The 21,204-nt window shown below is 45.1% G+C and overlaps 3 protein-coding genes across 5 annotated transcripts in view; 2 read left to right on the top strand and 1 right to left on the bottom strand.

The window, feature by feature from the left end:
- Positions 1-25: 25 nt before the first annotated feature.
- On the bottom strand, positions 26-5,627 carry dhrs4 (dehydrogenase/reductase (SDR family) member 4). The gene is made up of 9 exons (XM_017433152.3): positions 5,478-5,627; positions 5,088-5,206; positions 4,409-4,586; positions 2,373-2,474; positions 2,193-2,263; positions 2,025-2,076; positions 1,722-1,856; positions 551-606; positions 26-465 (listed from the first exon to the last, which is right to left on the bottom strand). Exons 1-9 carry the CDS (start codon positions 5,487-5,489, stop codon positions 351-353), a joined length of 840 nt encoding a protein of 279 aa, XP_017288641.1. The 5' UTR covers positions 5,490-5,627; the 3' UTR covers positions 26-350.
- A 726-nt stretch (positions 5,628-6,353) lies between these two features.
- efs (embryonal Fyn-associated substrate) lies at positions 6,354-16,390 on the top strand. 2 transcript variants are annotated; one of them, XM_017433202.3, is made up of 8 exons: positions 6,354-6,503; positions 6,992-7,216; positions 8,329-9,612; positions 9,760-9,879; positions 10,929-11,864; positions 11,942-12,007; positions 13,643-13,900; positions 14,129-16,390. In XM_017433202.3, exons 2-8 carry the CDS (start codon positions 7,205-7,207, stop codon positions 14,312-14,314), a joined length of 2,862 nt encoding a protein of 953 aa, XP_017288691.1. In that variant the 5' UTR covers positions 6,354-6,503; positions 6,992-7,204; the 3' UTR covers positions 14,315-16,390. The 2 variants fall into 2 exon arrangements, with proteins under 2 accessions (XP_017288691.1, XP_017288690.1); XM_017433201.3 differs by having other exon boundaries at positions 6,355-6,503; positions 10,926-11,864.
- A 141-nt stretch (positions 16,391-16,531) lies between these two features.
- Positions 16,532-21,204, top strand: part of acin1b (apoptotic chromatin condensation inducer 1b) — a 25,322-nt gene continuing 20,649 nt past the window's right edge. The window contains exons 1-5 of one of the 2 annotated variants that reach the window (XM_037976768.1): positions 16,532-16,698; positions 19,939-20,004; positions 20,100-20,211; positions 20,308-20,381; positions 20,602-21,181. In XM_037976768.1, the coding sequence (XP_037832696.1) occupies positions 16,564-16,698; positions 19,939-20,004; positions 20,100-20,211; positions 20,308-20,381; positions 20,602-21,181 (967 nt within the window). In that variant the 5' untranslated portion in view covers positions 16,532-16,563. Of the gene's footprint in view, positions 16,699-19,938; positions 20,005-20,099; positions 20,212-20,307; positions 20,382-20,601; positions 21,197-21,204 lie in introns of both variants that reach the window. The other variant, XM_017433176.3, reaches the window with a different exon arrangement.

Here is a 21,204-nt window from a genome sequence, read left to right as displayed (position 1 = left end):
TTCAGTGATAAAACAGAACGAGGAGTGAAAACAAACATGGCTTTATTGCGACTGATGTCATCATTGCAATATTCAATAATATCACAGCTGCATGTTTATCTAATATTGTGAATCCCTGGTTTAAATCTTGGTTAGTGAGCATTACACTTCCAGCAGGGGAAACAAAATCAGTTTTATGCATTTAAATCAGAATATTCAGCAACATGTTGCCTGGTTTCATTTTACATCTCTTATGTTAGCCATTTTAGCTTTATTCCCATTTTAATCTGAAGGCCAAAAGGTGGAATTTAAAAGTTAATTTAAAGTGTAAAAGCTGAATGATCACAAGCGTCGTTGTTCCTCTGATTGGTTCAGAGCCGACAGTTCAGCCCTCCGGTCACCATGATGGTCTCCCCTGTGATGTAGGACGCCTCGTCTGAGCACAGGAAGGCGATCACTCCGCCGATCTCCTCGGGCTCTCCGATTCTACGGAGAGAGATCCGCCGAGTTACACGCTGGGAGTACAGAACATGAAAAGCTCAGTTTGAACTTGTAAAAAAAAAAAACCAACCTTTTAATGCTGAGCTGCTTTTTTAACTCGTTCATGGTGTCTTCACTTTGCCACAACTGCAACAGAAAGAAGTACTGCATTATAGACGGCTCAGCTGATAAACAGCTAATATCTTACCTGCTGTAGAAAGCTCTTTGAACAGCCTCGGTTTGGAGAAAAGAGTTAAATCTGACCGGACTGATGAGCTAATGGCTAGTCTAAGCAAGCTCAGGACTAAAGTGGGGAGCTGTTTTAGAGAAAAAAACTCCTCCAATCTCCTAAAATTCGTAGTGATTAATTCAAACCCTGTTTTGTAAACCTTTACATCGCTGTGAATTTTACATTTTACAGAACTAAACTCTGAAAAGCGTTGTCGTTTAAAAAGGTTTGTAGCATTTGATTGGTTAAATATAGGTCTGAACTCTTATCTGCCCACGTTTGGAAGTCTGAACACAACCCGTCTGTAGGACCTGCTGAATGTCTCAGGGTAAAAAAACCCTAAAAGTTAGCTCAGTTACCGGCTGGTTAAAGATAACTAAACAGCCGATCTTGGAACTATTCTAAAGATACAGCTTTTTTTTCTTGACTCAAAGTTTCAATTAACTTTTTTATCAACTTTCCTCTCAGTGTAATTTCTCCGGATCTTATCGATCAAAGTGGAATGCAGGACGTCGTGTTGGTTTACTGTTCGTTCTGATTGTTTTTGGACCCGCTGCGGTCACTGGGACGTGCCGGGCCAATCAGAGGAGAGCAGTCTGAGCGGAGTTCACCTCATCAAACACAGCGGTGATGCTACGTTCACAGTGACACTGTGTGCTGAAAGCTGGGTTTAACGAGTTAAAATCTACAGCGTTCGCTCTGAATCTTTATTATTTGACTTTATATTGCAGCAGTTAGGTTATTAGGCTCAGGAAGCGATGGCTCTGAATCTTGTTGTTGTCAGAATAATAATAACGTTCAAACGTCTGAATGTGTCGTAACGTTTACTTTTTTACGAAGTCTTTCAGCTACTAATTTGCTCCCAAACGTGAAACAGAGGCGTTGTGAGCCGACCACCTGTGGTCAAATCCCCCCCCAGAATGGCTTTGAGGCAACAAATCCGAACGGGCTCCGTTCCTCCAGAGTATCTTCAACAGGTAAGACATTAACTCTTCTAAAGAACTGAGCCGACAGCTGAAATGTGCGTCCTCACGGCGGCGCTGAAGCGGGTTTTGATGACTCCCGGAGCCACGCAGTTCACCCTGATGTTGCTGTGAGCCAGCTCGGGAGCCAGGTTCTGGGTCAGACCCAGCAGGGCCGTCTTGCTCACGTTGTAGGGACCCAGACCCTGTGGAGAGCAGCCAGATTCCAAGAATATGTCCAAAATGACAGAAAAGGATAAAAAATAAATCATTAAGTAAAATTTTAAACTTAACAAGCCTCTGTATGCATCTTTAATTTATCTCAAAATATTTAGTTTTTTTGCTAATGAAGTGTTTCAGGTGTACTCTCTGACCGGAAACGGTTGGTAGGCACCCACAGACGACACAAATATCACGTTTCCTCCTCTGGAAGAAAAAAAACAGACCCGTCAGAAACAACCAGACAGCTTCATATGTAGCTCTGACAATTAGATTCATTAATGATTTAAAAAACAAAACCTGCGGTTCAGTTCGACACTCACCCTCTCTTCTCCATGTGAGGCACCACCAGCTTAGTCATGAGGAAGGCCGATTTTACATTCACGCCAAGAATCTACGAAACAAAACCAAACGATCGCCTGAGCCTTGGACAGACGGAACGTGGGCGAGACGGATGTGAAGCAGCCCCAGGGCTTTGTTTTTGTTGTCGTAGCTTTGTGTACCTTGTCCCAAACCTCCTCTGTGGTGTCCATGATGCTTCCAAAGAAGGGGTTGACAGCAGCGTTGGACACCAGGATGTCGATGCCGCCGCACTGATCCAGAGTCTAAAACCAAAACGGAGACGATTTCTGATTTAGGGTGCAACATGTTACACAACGGAACGGAACAGAGAGGGCCGATATTTTGACTGAACCGCTGAGTTCATAATAAAAAAGCCTCCCGATATTACGATGTAACCAAGCTTTACAGAGAAGACCTCAGTACTGATCTGATAAAGAACTGCTCGTTGAAGGAATGCAGATCGCCCGCATCCTTTAACAGCCAGACATTTAAACTAAAACCGTCTCACATAGAGAATTAACAGCGTTGTAGCTTTACGGTCATTGTTACACGCTATCTCACGCTCGGAGCATCTGCAGTGAACGACTCTCAGCTCCTACCATGCCAAATTTGGTTTCAGTATCTGTAAACTCGGCTGCTGCTAACGGACAGACAAAGGAACCCGCGCAGAGAAACAACAGACGCTGGCAAAATAAAATCAACAAATGATCGCCCATTTTTGACCTTTTGGCGATTGGTTTAGAAGAAGCACATTATGGAGTATTTGAGAAGGTAAAAGGAAAATTCAAATACGTTATAGGCTAAATATTAATTAATACAAAAGGCAGTTTTTATGGAAGAACTGAGGTCGTTCAGAGAATCGTCTACAACAGGTGAGACGTTCACTGTTCAGCACCTTTCCAATGAACCCCAGCTCAAAGTCAAAGCACACAGGACCACAGAAGCCTGTGTTCGCAGCACAATGAGCACAACGAGCGAACCTCCAACCGAATGCTTTCAGACAAAGAAAACGTTCCGTTTCCTCCCCCCACGGGGGCGAGCGTCCAACACATCCCGTGGAATGACTTTACCAGAACTCTCCGCAGCAGACGCTGGAAGAATGCAGCTCGGCGTCCCCCCTGAAGGAGGAAGGGGCTGCGATCCCCTCCCCTTCCCTCCCCTCCACTCCGAGCGCTCGGCAGGTCTGATGAGCTGCAGGAAATGTCTGAGGTTAACGTGGAGGGGAAAAAAAAAACCATAACACTCTATTATATCCAACAATTAGGTCGCTTTTTCCACCGACGCCGAGCACGCTGCGTGAAAAGACACGACCCCAGACCCACCGCTGAAGGCTGAAAGTGGAGTGACAGGGTTTCTTTTGTCTGTGCTGTTAGCAAAACATCTCATGGACTCTCCAGAAAGCAACCGAGTGGATCGCATTCAAGATGGCTGCTAACTGCCGAGCCAACTAACTGCACCCCAACTCAAAAAATGGCCATCACTCAGTCCAAATTTAGTGCGGTTGTTGCTGAGAGTCATTCAAAACACGTACTCTAAGCTCTACAACCTGTTGGCATCAACCCTGTTTGTCAACACAAACGCTGCTGTAACTCGGCCAACTTCACACTTACTGAGTTCAAATGTGGCGCAGTAGTAGCTGAGAGTCATCCCCGTGCTGGTCTGCGAGCGTTACTGTGCCCTGACCACGCACGAGGTCGCGCCTAACGATCATTGAAGCCTTTTGTCCCACATTTTGGGGTCTCGGATGATGAACAGACGGATGGTTTCGACTTCGTTGCATCTCTGTGATCAACGCTCCAGTAGGAGCACTTCGGTCGACCAGACAGCTTCTCTTAGACGCTCCAAGATCCAGGTCCAAACTCAGAGGTGATCGAGCTTTAGTGCTCCTGAACTTTGGAACGGCTTACGTTTTTGTGGACGGACCGCTGAGACTGTCGAGACTTTTAAATCTTTGCTTCAGACTCGTTTTTTATTCTTTGGCGTTTGATTTGAACAGAGTCAGAGTTTTTTTTTTTACTGAATTTACGATAGCTATGAAGTATATGTGGTTTTTTTTTTTGTTTTAATTTTACTTTTAAATATTCTTTTTTCTTATTCTTATTGTTGTTGTTGTCTTGTTTTATTTCATTGAGTATTTCATCTGTTGTTTTCTGTCACATAAATAAGCTGATGCTGACACTGACATTGATGGTCTTACCGTCTGAACCAGCTTCTCTCTGTCCTCTCCGTTGCCGACGTTACACGTGGTTCCAGTCACTTGGATGCTCTGGCTCCTGAGCAGCTCCACGGCCTTGTCCACGTTGGCCTGCCGCCGGCTGCTGACGACCACGCGGGCCCCTCTCCTTCCCAGGGCCCGAGCCGTAGCCAGGCCAATCCTGAGGAGGGACAGGGAGCCGTCGTGACGAGAGGGACCTTGGTGCTGGAGGAAGTGCTGTCGTCGCCCGCCGACGGAAGGCGCAGGCGGGCGATAGTGTGTTTTTTTCTCCCTGTCTGTGTCATGTGTTACCAAACTACATGGTGGATTTTAATGAAACCTGCAGAAAGTGATCACTGGATGTGCATCTAATCGGCCCCAGCCTACATGGCTACTACTTGGTCAGTCTTACAGGCATGAAGCTAAAATCTGGTGTGGTAGTAGCTGAGAGTCCTTCACAACACGTATTCTGATGTTGCATGAGATAGTGCGTAAAGTCTGAGCAAAACGACTACAACCCCTCAACGTAAGATATTACCCTAAAACCTAAAACTGCCACATGCCTACTTTTAAGAAATGCTGGGCCTTTAATTGTGATTTAATTCTAATCACAAGGACAACGAAACAGCCACTTCCTCGGTCTGTTTTAGTCACTTTAAAGCAGAACAAACATCTTTCTTACCCATCCGTGGAAGCAGTAACTATGGCTACTTTCCCCGCAAGACTGCTCTGAGACATACTTCTCTGACCACCAGCGACAGGGTTGATCCTCAGGAACCCAAGGACACTCCTCATCCTCACCTGCGGACAGAAATGAGTAACTTATTCGCTCAAACACGGGGCAACTAGGTCAGAGGTCACGGCCCTGGACGAGTCTGGCGCAGAGGTGGGACGTTCACGGGAAACGGGACATTTTAGTGACTAACACCGATAATTTCGCGACCGACAGGAGAATCGGCAATGCAGATCCGATGTTTGGTCGGTAATTTTTTACAAAGGCAAACGTGCACGCGCAGGGTAAACTGAACAAACATGTCGGTAAACAAAAATTAGATCGAGACGATTTTCTCACCAAGCAGTTCATGCAGACTTAGAGATGATGTCGCAACGAGTTAATATGTTTTTAATAAAACATTGCACTTTGCTAAAACTGGGTTGCCTGGACTTTGTATTTTAGCTACGTTTTGCGTTTTCCGGTTAAACTTAACGACTTTCGGAATAAAAGCCTCAAGAGACTTCAGTTTTAGATTAATGTTAGAGCTACGGTTTTCACATTAGTTCTTTTAATTGCGAAAAGCATTTATATATACCTATAACGAGACCACGCATAAGAGGAGTATAGCGAATGCGTCTTTGTGTTTTGGACATGTGGGTTAAAAAGCTGTCTAAATAACGGAAGAAAATAAACGTCCCTAAAAGCACCATCACCCGAGCTGTTCAGTGTAGGTGTTGTACCGAATAAAAGCACCCCTGCAGTTCGGAGCGGTAGTTTTATTCAATAAAAACCTATACGAAAGTCAAAAGTGATGAGAGGACTTGTGGTTTTCGTCACCATTAAAACAACACAACAACAAATATTTAATTTTGAAAAATACGGGCCGGATATACGTAGCATTTTATGACATGCTAGGCTACCAGATCTTAACCCCCGCCCCCAATTTTATTTACTGTTAAAATAGACTATTTTAAGAATAAAGTCAGGGACTGATGTTATTCAATAATATGAATTTCCTGGCTGTAACCTTTTTCTTGCTCAGCCAGGATTTGACACCACATGAAAACACTTAGTGAGAAAACAAGTCCCTTGGTGCACGCTTCCCATAACAGGGATCGCTTTTTTTCGTCACAACACCGGCAGTGGTTGGCTGCGCGATCTCACAGCGGCTGGATTGGACTCAACCATTGAAATTCCAGGAGGTGTTTGCTTTGAGATCGGCGGAGTGACCCGGACCACCGCGGGGGGCGGGGCTAATTGTTTCGTCATCGAATATTTTCACGCCTGGACAGAACGAAGAAGGGATTTCACATATCTCCATAGACTGTACGCCGATGGGAAGTTTACTGGCGATAAAAAGAAGAAAAAAAGGAAAAACGCGAGGTATTTATTTTAATGGCCGATTGCTTTGCGTGCTAATGTCCATGGGTACACAGCTCGGTTTATATTTTGTCCAGTGGTGCCATTGTTGGTCAGAACGGAGCGGTAGCAGCGAGAGGGGCGATAAATAACCAGCGTTAGTTATCCATCTAGTCAGTAACAGCTAGGCCGCGATAGGGTTTACCGCAGCTTTACCAGCCATGTAAAATATAAATTAAATTAAATATATATATATATATATATATAAGTCATATAAATGTATTTACAAGATAACTTTGACAGCGTTAGCAATGTTTTGAATGATGCTAATCTCGGGCTAGCTTTGGAAGCTTTAACGCGTGAAGCACATCGCCTCTGCTCGTCCACTTTTTTAAATAAATATTATTAATGTGTACTGTGTTGTATGAATTCAGGCCATGAAATCTGTTCGTGTGACGGTGTTTGCATGCGGTCAAAGCGTGACAAAAAAAGTGTTTCCTTGCGGGCTGCAGGGCTCCGTACGAAGACGTGGAGGCAGCCGGGCGTCATCTGAGATGCGTCGCGCCCGGAGCCAGCAGCTGTGCCTCGGCACCGAGTCCCTCTGCCCACCGGCACGTCCGTGAGAGCCGCAGCTGATCTGCACGGATGAGCTGACTGATCCGGGACGCTGGATGACTTAGTTTCCCAGAGACATAGCTAAAAAATAAAATAAAATCCCTGCAGCAATGTCCGTCTCGGTGAGTACAGTATTTGGATCCCCGTGTGCACGGATTTGGTGTCAGATTGTGTGCCAAAACCACAAAGGATGGACAAGATAGACACCTTTTTTGGTTTTGCACACTGTCAGCATATTTTATGAGCACCCTCACTGCCTCCATTGCTGATCTGATGGGGCTCCCTCATGGCTCATTGGAGCCTCTCTGTCCCCCTCAGGGGCTTTGGTTTAGAAAATGAAAGGGGGTCTGACTCTCTGGCTTTTTTTGGGTTGGCAATTAAACCCTAAGCAGCAAGGGACAGATGTGCCTCTCATCCCCTCCCCCTCCCTCTTATCCTGCTCATTACCATTAAGCCTCTGTGTCCATTTGATCATTGATCCTCCCCGACTCTTTCCCCTCCTGCTCTCTTGACCGTAATAGCTGATCCAGCTGGGAATTTTGTTGGAAATGTGACGTGATTGTTTTGGTAGCAAGGCCGCCTGATTTTTAGAACCTCGTCAACACACACAACACAATTTGATACCATTAGATAGATGTTTTAAAGACAAATCCAACACGATTTGAAGTTTTTGAATCGGTCTACTGGTTACCAATTTATTGTAAAAAAAAAAAAAAGATCATCAGAATGGCTCTAAATGAATCCAGTTCTTAAACAGGCAGCAGTAGAAAATCCTGAGTTTAACTTCCTGTTCTCACGCCAGGCTGAAGCTGAGGAATCGCTCTGATTGGCTGTAAATTTTCAGATTATTCCTTCAGGGATAACACCTGAGCAAAGCAGTCGAATGTGCCAGCTCCCGCTCGGCTCTTTGCCGACGTTTATCAGCTCGATCACTGCCTGACCCAGTTAGCTACAGCTCTACTGAGCGTCATTTATTTAAAGGATTGAGAACAAATAGAGGATGGAAGGGTTATGAGGGGACAGGTGGCCTTGCTGCTTTTGGAGTTTTCATGTTTTTGTGAACCAATCCTCCTCCCGTTTCTCTGTCTCACATGTTTACGTCTTCTGAGCTCTTCTCTGTTCACTAGTGTTCGGTTTTCATTTAACAGCTCTAAACAATCAACTGTTTTATTCTCCTGACTTGGCACATTTGCTTTTTTTTTTTCTCCTTTTCTTTTTTTAAATCTTTCTCCAGACGGTTTTGGCGAAGGCGCTGTTTGACAACACGGCAGAAAGCCCAGAGGAGCTGGCTTTCAGGAAGGGCGACATCCTGATGGTCCTCAAACAGGAGCAGACTGGCTGGTGGCACTGCTCCCTGCACGGCAGAAAGGGAATCGCTCCTGCTAACCGCCTCCGACTCCTGCAGACCGCCCCGCCCCCAAGCCCAGACCCTGGTCCTAACGAAGACTCTGTCTACCTGTCGCCCGGCCCACCGTTGGCCCAGACTGCTGTCAGCAGCGGCACAGACGATGCAGACGGCGTGTATCGAGCCCCGCCGGCCGCAGATGAGGGTCGAGGAGGGGCGGCTGCCTCCCGGACTGGAGAACTACGCCGAGTGGAGGGCGGACGCCCGCGCTCACACTCTAGTTCTGGCATTCGGCACAGACCGGACTGGGATATTGGGGTGGCGGGACGGCCACGCTCACCCTCTTTAAGGGGACGAGGCACAGACATGTCAGGAACACTTTATCAGAAACCAGGTGGAGCTCTGCCTGCCAGGCAGCCAGGAATCCTCATGGATTCAGACTCCGTGTACCTTTCTCCCACTGGAGTACAAAGGGCTGCTGATGAACCAGAAGACACTACATATCTTGTCCCAAGGGAAACACTAACATCAGGACAGTCTGATGACTGTTACTTGGTGCCCAAAGGTACGCCGCTTGCAAGTGATGATGTTTACCAATCTCCAACGGGTGGAGGTGTGGCCAGTCCTCTATGCTCCAACAGCACCTCTGTAATCAATGGAACCTCTCAGCCCAAAGTCAACCAGGACGTACCTGGATTGTACCAAACACCCGCCTCTGTGCGAGCAAACCTACACAAGACGCCAGCCACAGTTCTGGCCCACCAACACCCGTCTTCACTGACCCCTGCCCAAGCGTCGCCTCGACCCCTGCTGAAGGGAGTACCACCAAACGCTGCCGTTGCAAGAGGCAAACCCGGCGCGGCCAGCCACCGGGGGTCCCCTTTGCTGATCAGAGCCGGACAGGCTAGGGCTCCGGGGTCGCCCAGCTTTGCCCGGAAACCTCCTCCGCCGGCCCCTCCGGTGAGAGGAGTCACCAGGAAGGACTCGCAGCAAGCGGCGCCGTCACCAGCTGACTGTAACTCTGCCCCCAAACCTACTAGTCAGGCAAGTTCAACCAGCCTGCAGCAAAAGGAGAGTAAACAGATCAGAACTCCCCAGAGCAGCGACGGAAACATGAGCAACGGCTTGGAAAAAGGCAGCAGCAAATGCTCAAATGCCGAGGACCAGGACCAGGTATGTGAGAGCCCAAAAAACTTGTTTTGTCTCAATCTCCATATTTCAGAGATCATTTTTAACGTGTGTGTGGTGCTCTGTTTAACTACCCGATGTCTTGCAAATCAGCACTCATAATTTGTTTTTAATCCTCCACTCCCATGGTAGGTGTATGATACCCCTCCCAGTGGTAGGTGGCAACAACCAGTCCAATCTGCCCTCCAGGGCGATGATGGCATCTATGACACCCCTCGTAGTGTCCAATCACAAGCTGACTCGGAAACAGAGGTAAACGGGACTCCTGGCTTGGCTCCGCTTGCTGACCTGTGCATACGTTTGTCTAGTTCGTACTCGGTTTCTGTTTGCACAACATTTGCAGCAGTGTTGAATTCGGTGTCATTGATCCCTTAATTTTATTTACAAGCCTTAGTGTTGTTAAGCTTTAAACTTTAGTCAACTTAGCAACCAGGAAATGCAGCTTCTTTAGTTAGTTTTTGAAAGAAGACGACAAGTTGTTTTAATTTCTTGTAAAATATTCCCTCTCAGAAAAAAAACAGAATCTAAAACCGTTTGTATTTCATTTGAAACTGAAAAACAAACAAATGTTATGTAAAGACATTACTCTTTGAGTAGCAGTGCCGTCTTTGCTCACAGATAAGATCAATAATTCCAGCGCTGAGTTTTAGTTCGTTCATGAGAATAATGTGCTGGGAACGGCGGGAAACCGATCTGGAATTCATGCCTATACAAGTGAAGTGACTTGTGAACAAGAAGCGACTATCGAATAGCCTGCCACCATTTATTCTCACATTCCACCATTGGTCCGTGTCCCTGCCCCCCTCCCAGGCGAGGCCACACCTGTCTCAGTCTGCCGAGGAAGCCTGTCTATCCAGTCCAAGTGTTGTTTCTATTTTCTCCCCGTCACACCCATCTGTGAGGGCCGTGCTGTGGGTGTCCCACCACCACCCTGCCCGCAGTGGTCTCCCCCCTTTAATCTTAGAAATGTATCCCAGCTGTTGGACTAGGTTTTACTCTAGTCCTGCTGGTGCTGTATGTGGATTACAGGCACATTTCCGTGCTATTATAGGTCATAAATAAGCCCTGTTCTGTGGTGGTCAGTAACTCTCCTAATGGGTGTATTTGAAGATCTCTGGGCGGTTTTCTTTGGTCGGGTTCAGTTTGATCATTTGCTTTGCGAGGACAGATGAATCTTCAACTGAATCATTACGTTCTTGACAGAAACTTGTCTGTAATTCACAGATTTTAGCATCTTTTTACAATATCTCAAGATAAACTGCACATTTGTCAAAATAGTCTGTTTTTTTCTTCTTTAGCAGGTCTACAATGTCCCCACAATCGCCCTGAACATGTCCACAGCAGATGTCCAGCCGGACGAAGCTGAGGACGAAGTCTACAGTGTCCCTACGCTTCCCGGCGTGCCTCTGGGGCCAGCAGAGTCCGCCAGCAGCCTCTGCGTGGAAAATGGTGCCCAGGTTGGGTCCGATAAACGAGCCAGCAGCGGAGATCCCCAACGACAGGACTCCTCCGAGGTCGACTGCGGCATCTACGACATGCCTGCTCTGAACATAGAACTCCTTCCCCATTCGACGTCATCCTCCTCCTCCACCTCCACCTCCACCCGCCGCCTCTCCATTTCCAGCAACGGCTCGGGCGACGTGCAGTGGAAGGTGTCCCTTTCCAAACTCGTCCACTCAGTGCTAAGCACCGCCTCCTGCTCAGCCTCCACCCCTTCATCACGGGACCTGGCTACCTCGCTGGCCGAGGTCCTGTCCACCTGGAAAGCCAGCCACGCCAGCGATCCCCCGCCGCCTCTTCAGCAGGCCTGGGCTCGTTTGGCTGACCTGCTTCCGGCGCTGACCGCCGTCGGGAACGCTCCTCCATCTGAGGGGCTTTTGTCGCTCGTCCAGCGTACCCTCGAGGAGAGCGCCCTCCTCCTGCAGGCCCAAGGACGGCCTCGCCTGCCTTCCCAGGAGTCCTTGTCGCGCAGGCCTTTGCCAGCGCTCCCAGTGCCCGATGGGAAGTCGTCCTGCGGTGGAATGGGTTCCCGTAAAGGCAGCTGGATCCAGGAGAGACCCCTGCCGCCGACCCCCCAGCCGGCTTTTCCTTTGCCCCCAACTCCAAACAGCGTGACTCTCACAGTGGGGCCTGTTAACGGGGAGGACGACCCCAGCAACGAGTACGCAGGAATAGGCTTGACTCCCATCCCGGCCCCGGTACCTACAGGAGACAGTGTTGGATACGTCAAGCTGCAGGTCGGTTTGCTGGTAACGGTTTGCATCACCACGAGTGTTAAAGTGCATATATTAATATTAACTGTTCTATTTATAAGGGTAAACCGGACCTCCTTCCTGATGTCCTGACCGAGAGCGGACAGACTATCACTGCAGAACCCAGGGTGAGTCTCACCTCCGTATAAATAATCCCTTTTTCTGTCACTCTGTGCACTCTCTGAAACACAAACACGGATTCAGTCACTGATTCACCCTGAGCTGACAGTGCACCCTGTTTACCAGCGAGCACTGTGACTCATTAATCCAGCTTGCAGTCTGTCGGCTTCCCAATGTGCTCTTAGGATCTGTTTACCCAACATCATATAACTTTCCATGACATTCAGCCCTGTTGGTGACAGCGTAATAAAAGTAAAAAATGCTCACTCATCCAGTGTTGCTGTGAGAGTAAGAGAACGTTAAAACTGTCATTTTTTTGTTTTTCCTATTTTTCTCTTAAGTCAGTCGTGTTGCACCAAACTGAGGTCACGTCTCTCTGTGGCTCGCTCCACATTTTTGCTGCTCCTTGCGGGGTTCCCTTGTTTACGCCTCAGATGAGAAACAAGAGGTCACTTGTGGCTCTCAACAATCTGGCCTCACATAGGAAGGACCCCGCCGGACAATAAGTGACAGACAGCACAGTCGTTTCTTCAGCAGTGCCTCTTGTTTTGATGTACTGCATGGCGTGTTTGAGCCCGACTCTTTCAGACATTTAAGAACAGCTTAATGACGAATATTCCACCATGTAAACAGTTTTATACAGAGTTTATTCTTATATAGGCATATGTAAACTTGTTCATCTTTTCCCACCGGTTAATTTTAGGTGTTCTCCATTTCAGTATATTACTTTTTTTATTTCATATGAATTCATTTTTTCTGCCTTTGCAGCCATTTTGGTTTCTAATAACCTGTATGTTGCCCATTATTGTACTTGTAAAGTAATTAAAATATGTGAAAACACTGGGGCTAAAAAAGTAATCAATGCAACTGATTTACTGCTTCTTTGACAAGACGCTGTGTTCTTGGTGCCTTACTAAATATTTCAGTTAGTTCAAATGTTGTTTTGATATATGCTTCGTACTTTTTTCATCTTTATCAAGAAGGTTAAATGGTCACTTACCGGTAATTAAGGTTGATTGTTAGATTGTTGCAGACTGGTCCCACATTTGGGTCTAGATCCTAATTTCTCATCTCATTCCATCTCTTTATTCATCATCATCTCATTGCTTTCCTTCAATTCTACTGTTATAATTTCTGGTCTTTTATCTTCATAAAAGATGATGAAATATTTTCCCTTTTTTCTAATCTTGTCAGTTATAATTTTGGATGGCATTGTTTCATTTAATCCTATTTCATATCTCATCTATTCTTGTCTCTTATTTCTTCCCCACTCCTATATTATTGCTTCATCTAATTTTTTTAATCTCATCTTTTACAATCTCATTTTGTGACCATGTCTATTCTTTGTTTTTAGCCTAGAAGTTGGTGTAAGATTATAGACTTGAAAGAAGTCTTCATAAACTTAATTCTAACTTTCTTTTTTTGTCTTTAAATTTCTTTATTTTACATTTTCTTGACTTGAAAAACACAAGAAAGGGTCTAAAGATCAAGTCACAATATTGCCCTTTGGAGACCCGAACATGATAATCTGGCAATAGGGGATTTTATCTGACTTACTCCAGACTTTGTGTCTATATTTGATTTATTTTGACCCTTTCAGGGGAGCCGCAGTATAACCTAACTTTACCATTTGCCTTCTACAGATGACCCCATCTCCTCCTCTGCCGGTATCCCTGTCCCTGGAGGACTCTGAGCTGCTGTCCTTTTACTCCTCCCAGAGCCTGGCTCACCTGTCCTGCCTCGCAGACGCCATCGACGTGCTCTACAGCAGCCTGAAGGGGAACCAGCCGCCTCGCATCTTCGTGGCGAGAGGGAAGAGTCTCATCGTGACGGCGCACAAACTGGTGTTTATCGGAGACACGCTTTCCCGTCTTCTGACGTCTGCTGACCTCCGAGCTAAGGTACACCGAGAAATTCGTTTACTTCTCTTTTTTTTTTCCCCACCAGATCTTTATTTCATCTATCCATCCATCTTCTACCGCTTATCCATGGTTGAGGCCCCAGCGCCACTTTCCAGCTTCTCGAATAAAGATTTCCAGCTTCAGGAAATCATTATTTGATCACAAAGGGAAAAAAAGCCAATCTGAGTTGAATCTTCTGAGTGAGTTTTTATGCCTCCTTTTCTTCAGATCACCACATCTGGAGGGCGACTCTGCCAAGCCTTGAAGGCGGTCGTTGTGGCAACAAAAGGCGCTGCACAGAACTACCCGTCAGTTTCTGCCTCCCAGGAGATGGTGGACCGGGTCGCCGAGCTCTCCCAACAAGCGGCCGGCTTCTCCACTCTACTTCAGCGCCTGGCGGAAATATCATCATGATATTTTGTATCATTTTTGTCTTCACTACACCCGTATTTTCTTCTTGAAATGCCTTATTTGTCATGACACTTTTTACTTTTTAGCGTTCGACTGATCCCGCAGCAAGTGTTTCGACCACACTGCAGCTGTTTCTGAGCCGGGCTTCAAAGAGCCCGCGTGTGTTTTTCTTTTTCCTCCTCTTTCGCCTTTGTTTATATCCTGACATTTTTGCTTTGATGGCACGTGCTCTTGTTTTTCGTTAACTTATTGAAAATTTGAAACCCCTCTGCGGTTGAGCACGTGTTATTTTGGGAGCTCTGCTTTAATATGCTCGCCATATTTCCTTTCCCTGCACATGATAGCCATTTTTTTTTCTTCCTTCCTTTATTTATCTAGCAAGCCCCCGTTCCAAAAATAAGTGTAAGATGAGGCCTTGCATCCTGGTTCCGACCTGCTTTTCTCAATGTTATCTGATAGGCCTTTTTTTTTTAATCATAATTCTGAAGCGATTTTAGCTGCATGCTGGGGAGTTTTGTGCTCTAAAAAGGCAAATTTACATTTCAAGGAGAGCGCTTTAGGAAGTTTTATTCTTGATCTGCGCCCATTTCTACTAGGAACTGTTGTATTGTTTGCAACTTTTTACTTGAAACGACTCCTCAGTTTACCGATGTACAGCTGTACGCATGTTGTAATATTTAAAAAAAAAAAGCAAAAGTCCTCACTGACGAGGAGAGAAACCTAATCGAGCGGCAGAGAACGACTAATGATAGCTGAGAAATTGCCTAAGCCTGCTCTTTCCCACAGTCAGGTGGAAGCTTTGAAAAGTGATTTAAAAAAAAAAAAACCTGTTGACCGAGTTCACCTGCTGAGACATGTCCTGCTTTGAAGAGCAGCGTTAACTGTCTCCTACTTCTCTTTTTTTTATCTCCCTTTCCCCCTAAGATACCTGTCAGTGATGCTTGTTTATGTCGAGGAGGGGGTGCGATTAAATCTACAGCTGGGTATGGCGGCCATTGCTTCACTAGTTTAGATGTGTAAAGTTTACACTAAAACCTTACCTTCCAGATTATCGCCCTAAACGCTGTTCTTCACCATGTTGCCCAGCCTTAGTGTAAGCTACAAATAAAGCACAGTCCACTTTCTGATTGCCTGGATACATGCATCAAAGCCCAAATGATTTCCCATCTCTCTGTGCGGTTCTCGTCTGACCTCAGCCTGTTTACACTGACGGGGCTCGTCATTATAATCAGCATCACGCAAAACACCAGACTGAAACACAGCGTTGTACCACACTCGCACTGCGAGTCCAAACTGCGTGCACAAAAACAGCAGCTCATTTTACATAGGAGTTAATGTCTGAATATCATTTGTACATGTTGGCATCTCGGACCTCAGTTCACCCGAGGTGAATCCTGATCTAGTTTTCTTCCTGTGGCTCAGCTTAGTTGCATTTTTTTTTCCTGCTGTTACATTTTCCTTTCTTCAGAGCCATCTTGTGGAAGTTTGAAGTATTACTTAAGGAGCCTGATCAAATACCGTCTCTGTATGAAAGAGCGCATGATCGACGATTCTTATACATATTTATTATTGTCAGCCTCTGTGTGTTCTTTGCTTTCCCCCTTTTGCATGGCTTAATTTGAATATTTTTTATGCACATCTTTCACAAAGGATTTTAAGTAGATGACTTGCAACTTTTATAGAGATATTTTACATTACAAGTTGAAGATGAGGATTTTCTTTTTGTATGTTTTTTTTTACACTATGTGAAGACTGTAGAGTCTTATATGTATTTGAGAATACATTGAAATGAATCTCTTACAGTAATACTCTTACTTTGAACACTACATTTAATGTCTGTTTTGGATTCCTGTTCAGTATATGCACAAATAGATTTTTTTTACAACAAAGCAAATGTGTTTGCCTATGTGGACATTCATACCTAAACGTGTTTGTATAACATTTTTCATTCGGATTCTGTAAATAACAATGTTATTTATTGATCCTGCTGGACGTTTCTTTTACCAAATAATGTTGGTGGCCTAGTTTTTCATTAAGAAACAAAAAAAATCAAATAAAAACACTTTCTTTTTTCCTGAATAAAGCTTGACAAATAACTGTGACAGGGAAGCTAAACTTGACCTCTTTAGAAGTTGCTGTGCTGTTATGTGATTCGGGCCGAGCCGAGCGTCTCCGGAAACTGCCGAGTGGTGACGCCGAGCGGCGGCTGTAGCGACGTTTGTTGGGGAGTTTAGACAAGCGGAGGGAGCAAAATGGCGGACGAAGATATTACGCTTGATGGAAAACCTCTACATTCGCTCCGAGTTGCGGACCTGAAAGCTGCCCTGGAGCAAAGGAACCTCCCGAAAAGCGGGCAGAAGAACACGCTCATCAAGCGACTGAAAGGGGTGAGTTTTTGCAACCCGCTTCGCCCGCCCGTGTCGAGTCTGGCCAAGTAAGTTCAGCGGGAGGCGAGTGAGACCGAGTGTGTGTGAATGTTAGAGGCCGTGACGGTGTGTGGAAGCGGGAACGCGTAAGTGGCCGTGCGGACGTTATTGCGAGTCAACAACTGTTCGCTGCGGTTGACAGCACGACGGAACTACTTGGCTGGCGAGTTCGGGCTCGGCACGTTGAGTACCCGCCCGGACACCGTGTTGCACATAGTTGAACTGTGCACCTGTCAAGTCGAGGCCTAAGCCGAGAGCAGCCGACAGCCGCACACGGTGTACAGTACATGACGGTACCCGCGTCCACGATGCCCCCTCTCCGAGCGTCGGGAGCGCGCGTCGCCGTGTAAACACAGCTTGTTTGCTTGTTTGGTTGTTTTTTTCGCCCAACGCTATTTTTCTGCGTTTTAATTCAGGCTAATTGTTAAATGTACGCTGAAGAGGTCTCGCGCTTGTGAACATTCAGCCAATAATGTTCAAGATCAACTCCAACAGACTCCTCCTCCTGATCAGGCGTTTCTACTAAATGACAAAAGAAATGCTAACATACATAAACATTTCTTTATTTACTTGTCCTGGAAAGTTCTGTTCAAGTGTCTTTTTTAACTCGTGTGCAACTGAATCATAAGTTAACTTTCCACATGGATTCATAAAGTTTGTTTATTGGTGTAAAATTAGTTTAGTTTTTTGATGTTCTAACTCATTTGGTGGACAATCTTTGACTAATTGGCATTTTTAATTTACTCAACCTGATTGGTGGATTGATCTGAATTTTATTGGATTTCATTCTAAACCTGAATGAATTGTAATTGAGTTGCACTGGAATAAACTGGGTTATATTAAATGACTTGGAAGGCGTATGATCAGGTTTGTGAAGCGCCTTGAGGTAACTTTTATGAGTTGTCTCAATATATCTGAACTAAACTGAATTCAACCCAGTTGTCAGGTAATTGCCGTTTGTGAGAAGTAGAAATAATGTCGAGTGAAGAGGCTAATTGCTAGTGTGCACGGTGTATCATTTACATTTTGTCAGTGATTATTGCATGTGCTTCATACATTTTATCAGTTCAGGTGGCATCTAGCAGAGTCGCAGAGGCGTGCTGTTCTGTTCAAAACACCTTTTCTTTCAAACGACCTTTTCTTTCAAAGTAGTCGCAAATTCGTCGCGGGCGTCTCGAACTCACCCGAGTTTTGCCCAGCCTGTCTCAAGAGTGCTGCAGTTGTGTTTTGACACCCGAGGCTAATGTTCATGTCTAAAAACCACGCTGACAATATACTATAGATATTTAAGATCTGGTCCAAATCTGCACGTCTTCATTTCAAAGGCATACTCCGGTAGATTAAATTGTAAATGTGGGTGATGGAGGTGGACGACAAAATAATGTGCATGGCCAAGAGTACAGTTCTACAAGCCATGCAGGAGAGCCAGCTTTGGTTTTTACAAACTGTTTCTTCAAAACGCAGCCGCCTGATTCGATGGTTGGAAACACTGAGTTCAGTCAGACTACAACTGAAAATTCACGTATTTTCTCGCATCTTTCTCGTTTTCTTTTCATCGACTAGTCTCCTCCACGGTGGCAGCCCAGTGAGATGCCACCTTTTAGATTGTTCGGCGATATTTGACATTAGTTTTTGTTTACAAGATTCTATGCGAAACACCTGCAGACAGACGCAGCTGCAGCGAAGGCAGCCTCGACAGCATGGCTGCTCTGGTTTTGCAGATATTTTTACAGTGACCAAAATGAAAGTAAAACACCTCAGACTGCAGAACAGATCTAGTCAAGCAGGATTTTGGTTCAGATGCGGTTCTGGTAAATAAATATTTATTCAAGTTCAGAAGTAGTCGTCCGTTATAGAGACAATATTGCATTTTAACAAACAAACAAACAAACACAAAACATCTTGATATTAACTCATATTGATATTAGGCATCGGTCACTCTGTTCTTAGTTATTCTTTTGAGAACATTGCACTTTGTCAGCCTAAATGGAAATGTGTCACTGTTACCCAAATAAGTAAGTTCCTACATTCACAGACAGGGACAAATGTTTCCCAGTTTTAAATCGGTGACTGTCTGAGTTTGTGCCTGTTTAATAAGATAATCTCTGTGCATTCCTGTTTTCTGCTGAATACATGGTTTATTTGCCACGCACACTATTATCTATAAACAGCTTTAAAGGCAAACATATGTTTTTTTTTTCATTCCTGTATTTATTTACAAAATAAAGAAGGGACTTCTTAGAGATTAGTTGAATTAATGAATTATATTTAGGTCTGTGTTCTATTATAGTGTCATAAAATTACCAGATAAATCTGAACTTATTGATAAATAATTGTCTTCTATAATTTTAAAGCCAATGACAACCCTATAACTGAAATAGACATATGTTTAAAAAAGAAAAAATCTGTAAAGTGTTGAAATATAATGCATGGTGAGATCACGATGAACGCTTTGAGTTGCGCCACTTTCCTCTTCATCAGCTGCAGAATAATTTAGTTGTGATTTGAATATAATCAAAGCACTTTTAAACGTCAGGGAGACCTTCAGTACTGTGATGTTCAGGCTGGACTGGCAGCACTTTCAGATAGCAGCACTGCCTCTATGTTGAGATCTGACCGCGGTATTTAGATTTTTCTAACATCTTTTGGTTATTTCACAAACTACAACAAACGGAACATTGCATTTCAGTGGGTCATTGCTCCGTCTTCATACACGTTAAGAAAAAGTTCAGTAAAATTAGCCAAATCTACAGCGTATGTAGCTTATGAGCAACGTACCTTTTTAGATGTACTTCTTTCAGTCTTGAAAATACTTCTCATTGAAGAAAAGAGGTCATTTTGTCTTTGAAGGTGTTTAGCATCAATTGAAGAATCATCTTTGCCTGTTGTTTTGAATTTTATTTTTTAAGTTTCATCCTGTTTGTATAACATTAATACATAAAGCTGATTGATTAGATAGAACTGCCATCTTGTTATCAGACAAGTTACAGGCGTTGATGTTGTATTAAATAAATTTATGCAAGCCACACTAGTAGTAATAAAATGGCTGCTCTATAATTTAAGGCGAGTTTTAAAGTGGAATCACTGTTGGATTAGGAAAAATTACCAGTTCACAGCTAGAATATTCTTACATTGTCATCCTGACGCCATATTGTTTTAATTTTATCATTTTTAATAACTTTTCCTTTTCAATTCCTCTAGGCTCTGATGCTGGAAAACCTCCAGAGGTCATCCTCTTCTCATAGTGTTCTGCAGCCAAACTCTCAGGTCGGATTATTGTTGGTCGGATCCGTTTTAGTGATCTCTTTTTAGGAGCGTAACAGGCCAACTGAAGTATGTTTTTGTACTATGCTGTCTTGTAGATAGGTGAAGAGATGTGCCAGAACAGCTTCATAAAGCAATACCTGGCTAAGCAGCAGGAGCTCCTCCGTCAGAGACTCGAGAGAGAGGCGCAGAAGGAAGACGAGGATGAAGGTATGTCGCTCCTGGAAACGCAGCAATAGAAAAAAACTGAACAGACAAATGCTGTAAACATTGTACGCTCTTAGGAAATCCTGCTCTGTGTTACAGAAAGCCCAGCCGGACCGGAGGAGGACGACGATCACTCTGAAGACAATGACAGCTCATCCTATGTTGCGGATAAAGTTCGTAACTTCCACATACTGATTGATGAAATAAAAAAACAATGAATTTATGTCATATAACAGCTTTGATAATGTTATAAAGGCACATTTACTCTCTATTTAAACTGTATTTCTCTGATTTTAAATGAATTGAAGATTGTAAAGTCACTTATTACATTTTTTTTTTTAAAAAGTAAAAGGTTTAAAGGATGTAAATAAGATAAATTTTTGTGCCTGGCAGCATCGAGCTTCACTGTCCAAGGCCTCAGTACCTGATGTTGGCGGAGGAGGTGATTCTGTGATGAGTCACGGTCCTGGTTCCACTTTCCACCACCAAGAGGCTCTTGAAACTCCACGAGTCAGAGTGCAGCAGGCCACCTTTCAGCAGGGACACAGGGAGCCCCCAGCGCCCTCCCCTCCCCGTGCTGTTGCCTCCCTGTCAGTGCGCGTCCTGGGACAGCCCGACTGCCAGGGATTTCCTCTTGCTGCCCCCCGCCCCCAGGAGAAGGAGCCCGCCGGCCATAGTCGACCTGGATCGGCTCACGTTGTCCTGAACCTCAGTCGTTCTGCCAAGGGTTCAGCGGGAAATCACGTCCAGGACGACAGCGACGATGATGACGACGACGATGACGACAGTGATGACGAGGACGAGGACTGGGGGCCCGGCAAAGCAGGACGCCAAAAGAGAATGACCCCCACGCTGCCGCAGGCGGCCCCCAGTATGTCATCGGCCGCTGCAAGATCCAAACGCAAGCTTCAGCCTCCACAGCACATCCCGCCGCCTCAGGTAGATCCCACCCCCATGCAGCTGCGCCACCCCACGCCTCCCCCCTCTCCTCCCCCC

The sequence above is a fragment of the Kryptolebias marmoratus genome, linkage group LG7, assembly GCF_001649575.2.
Source record: "Kryptolebias marmoratus isolate JLee-2015 linkage group LG7, ASM164957v2, whole genome shotgun sequence".
NCBI classification, from domain to species: Eukaryota; Metazoa; Chordata; class Actinopteri; order Cyprinodontiformes; family Rivulidae; genus Kryptolebias; species Kryptolebias marmoratus.
This window is presented reverse-complemented; position numbering and strand designations above follow the sequence as displayed.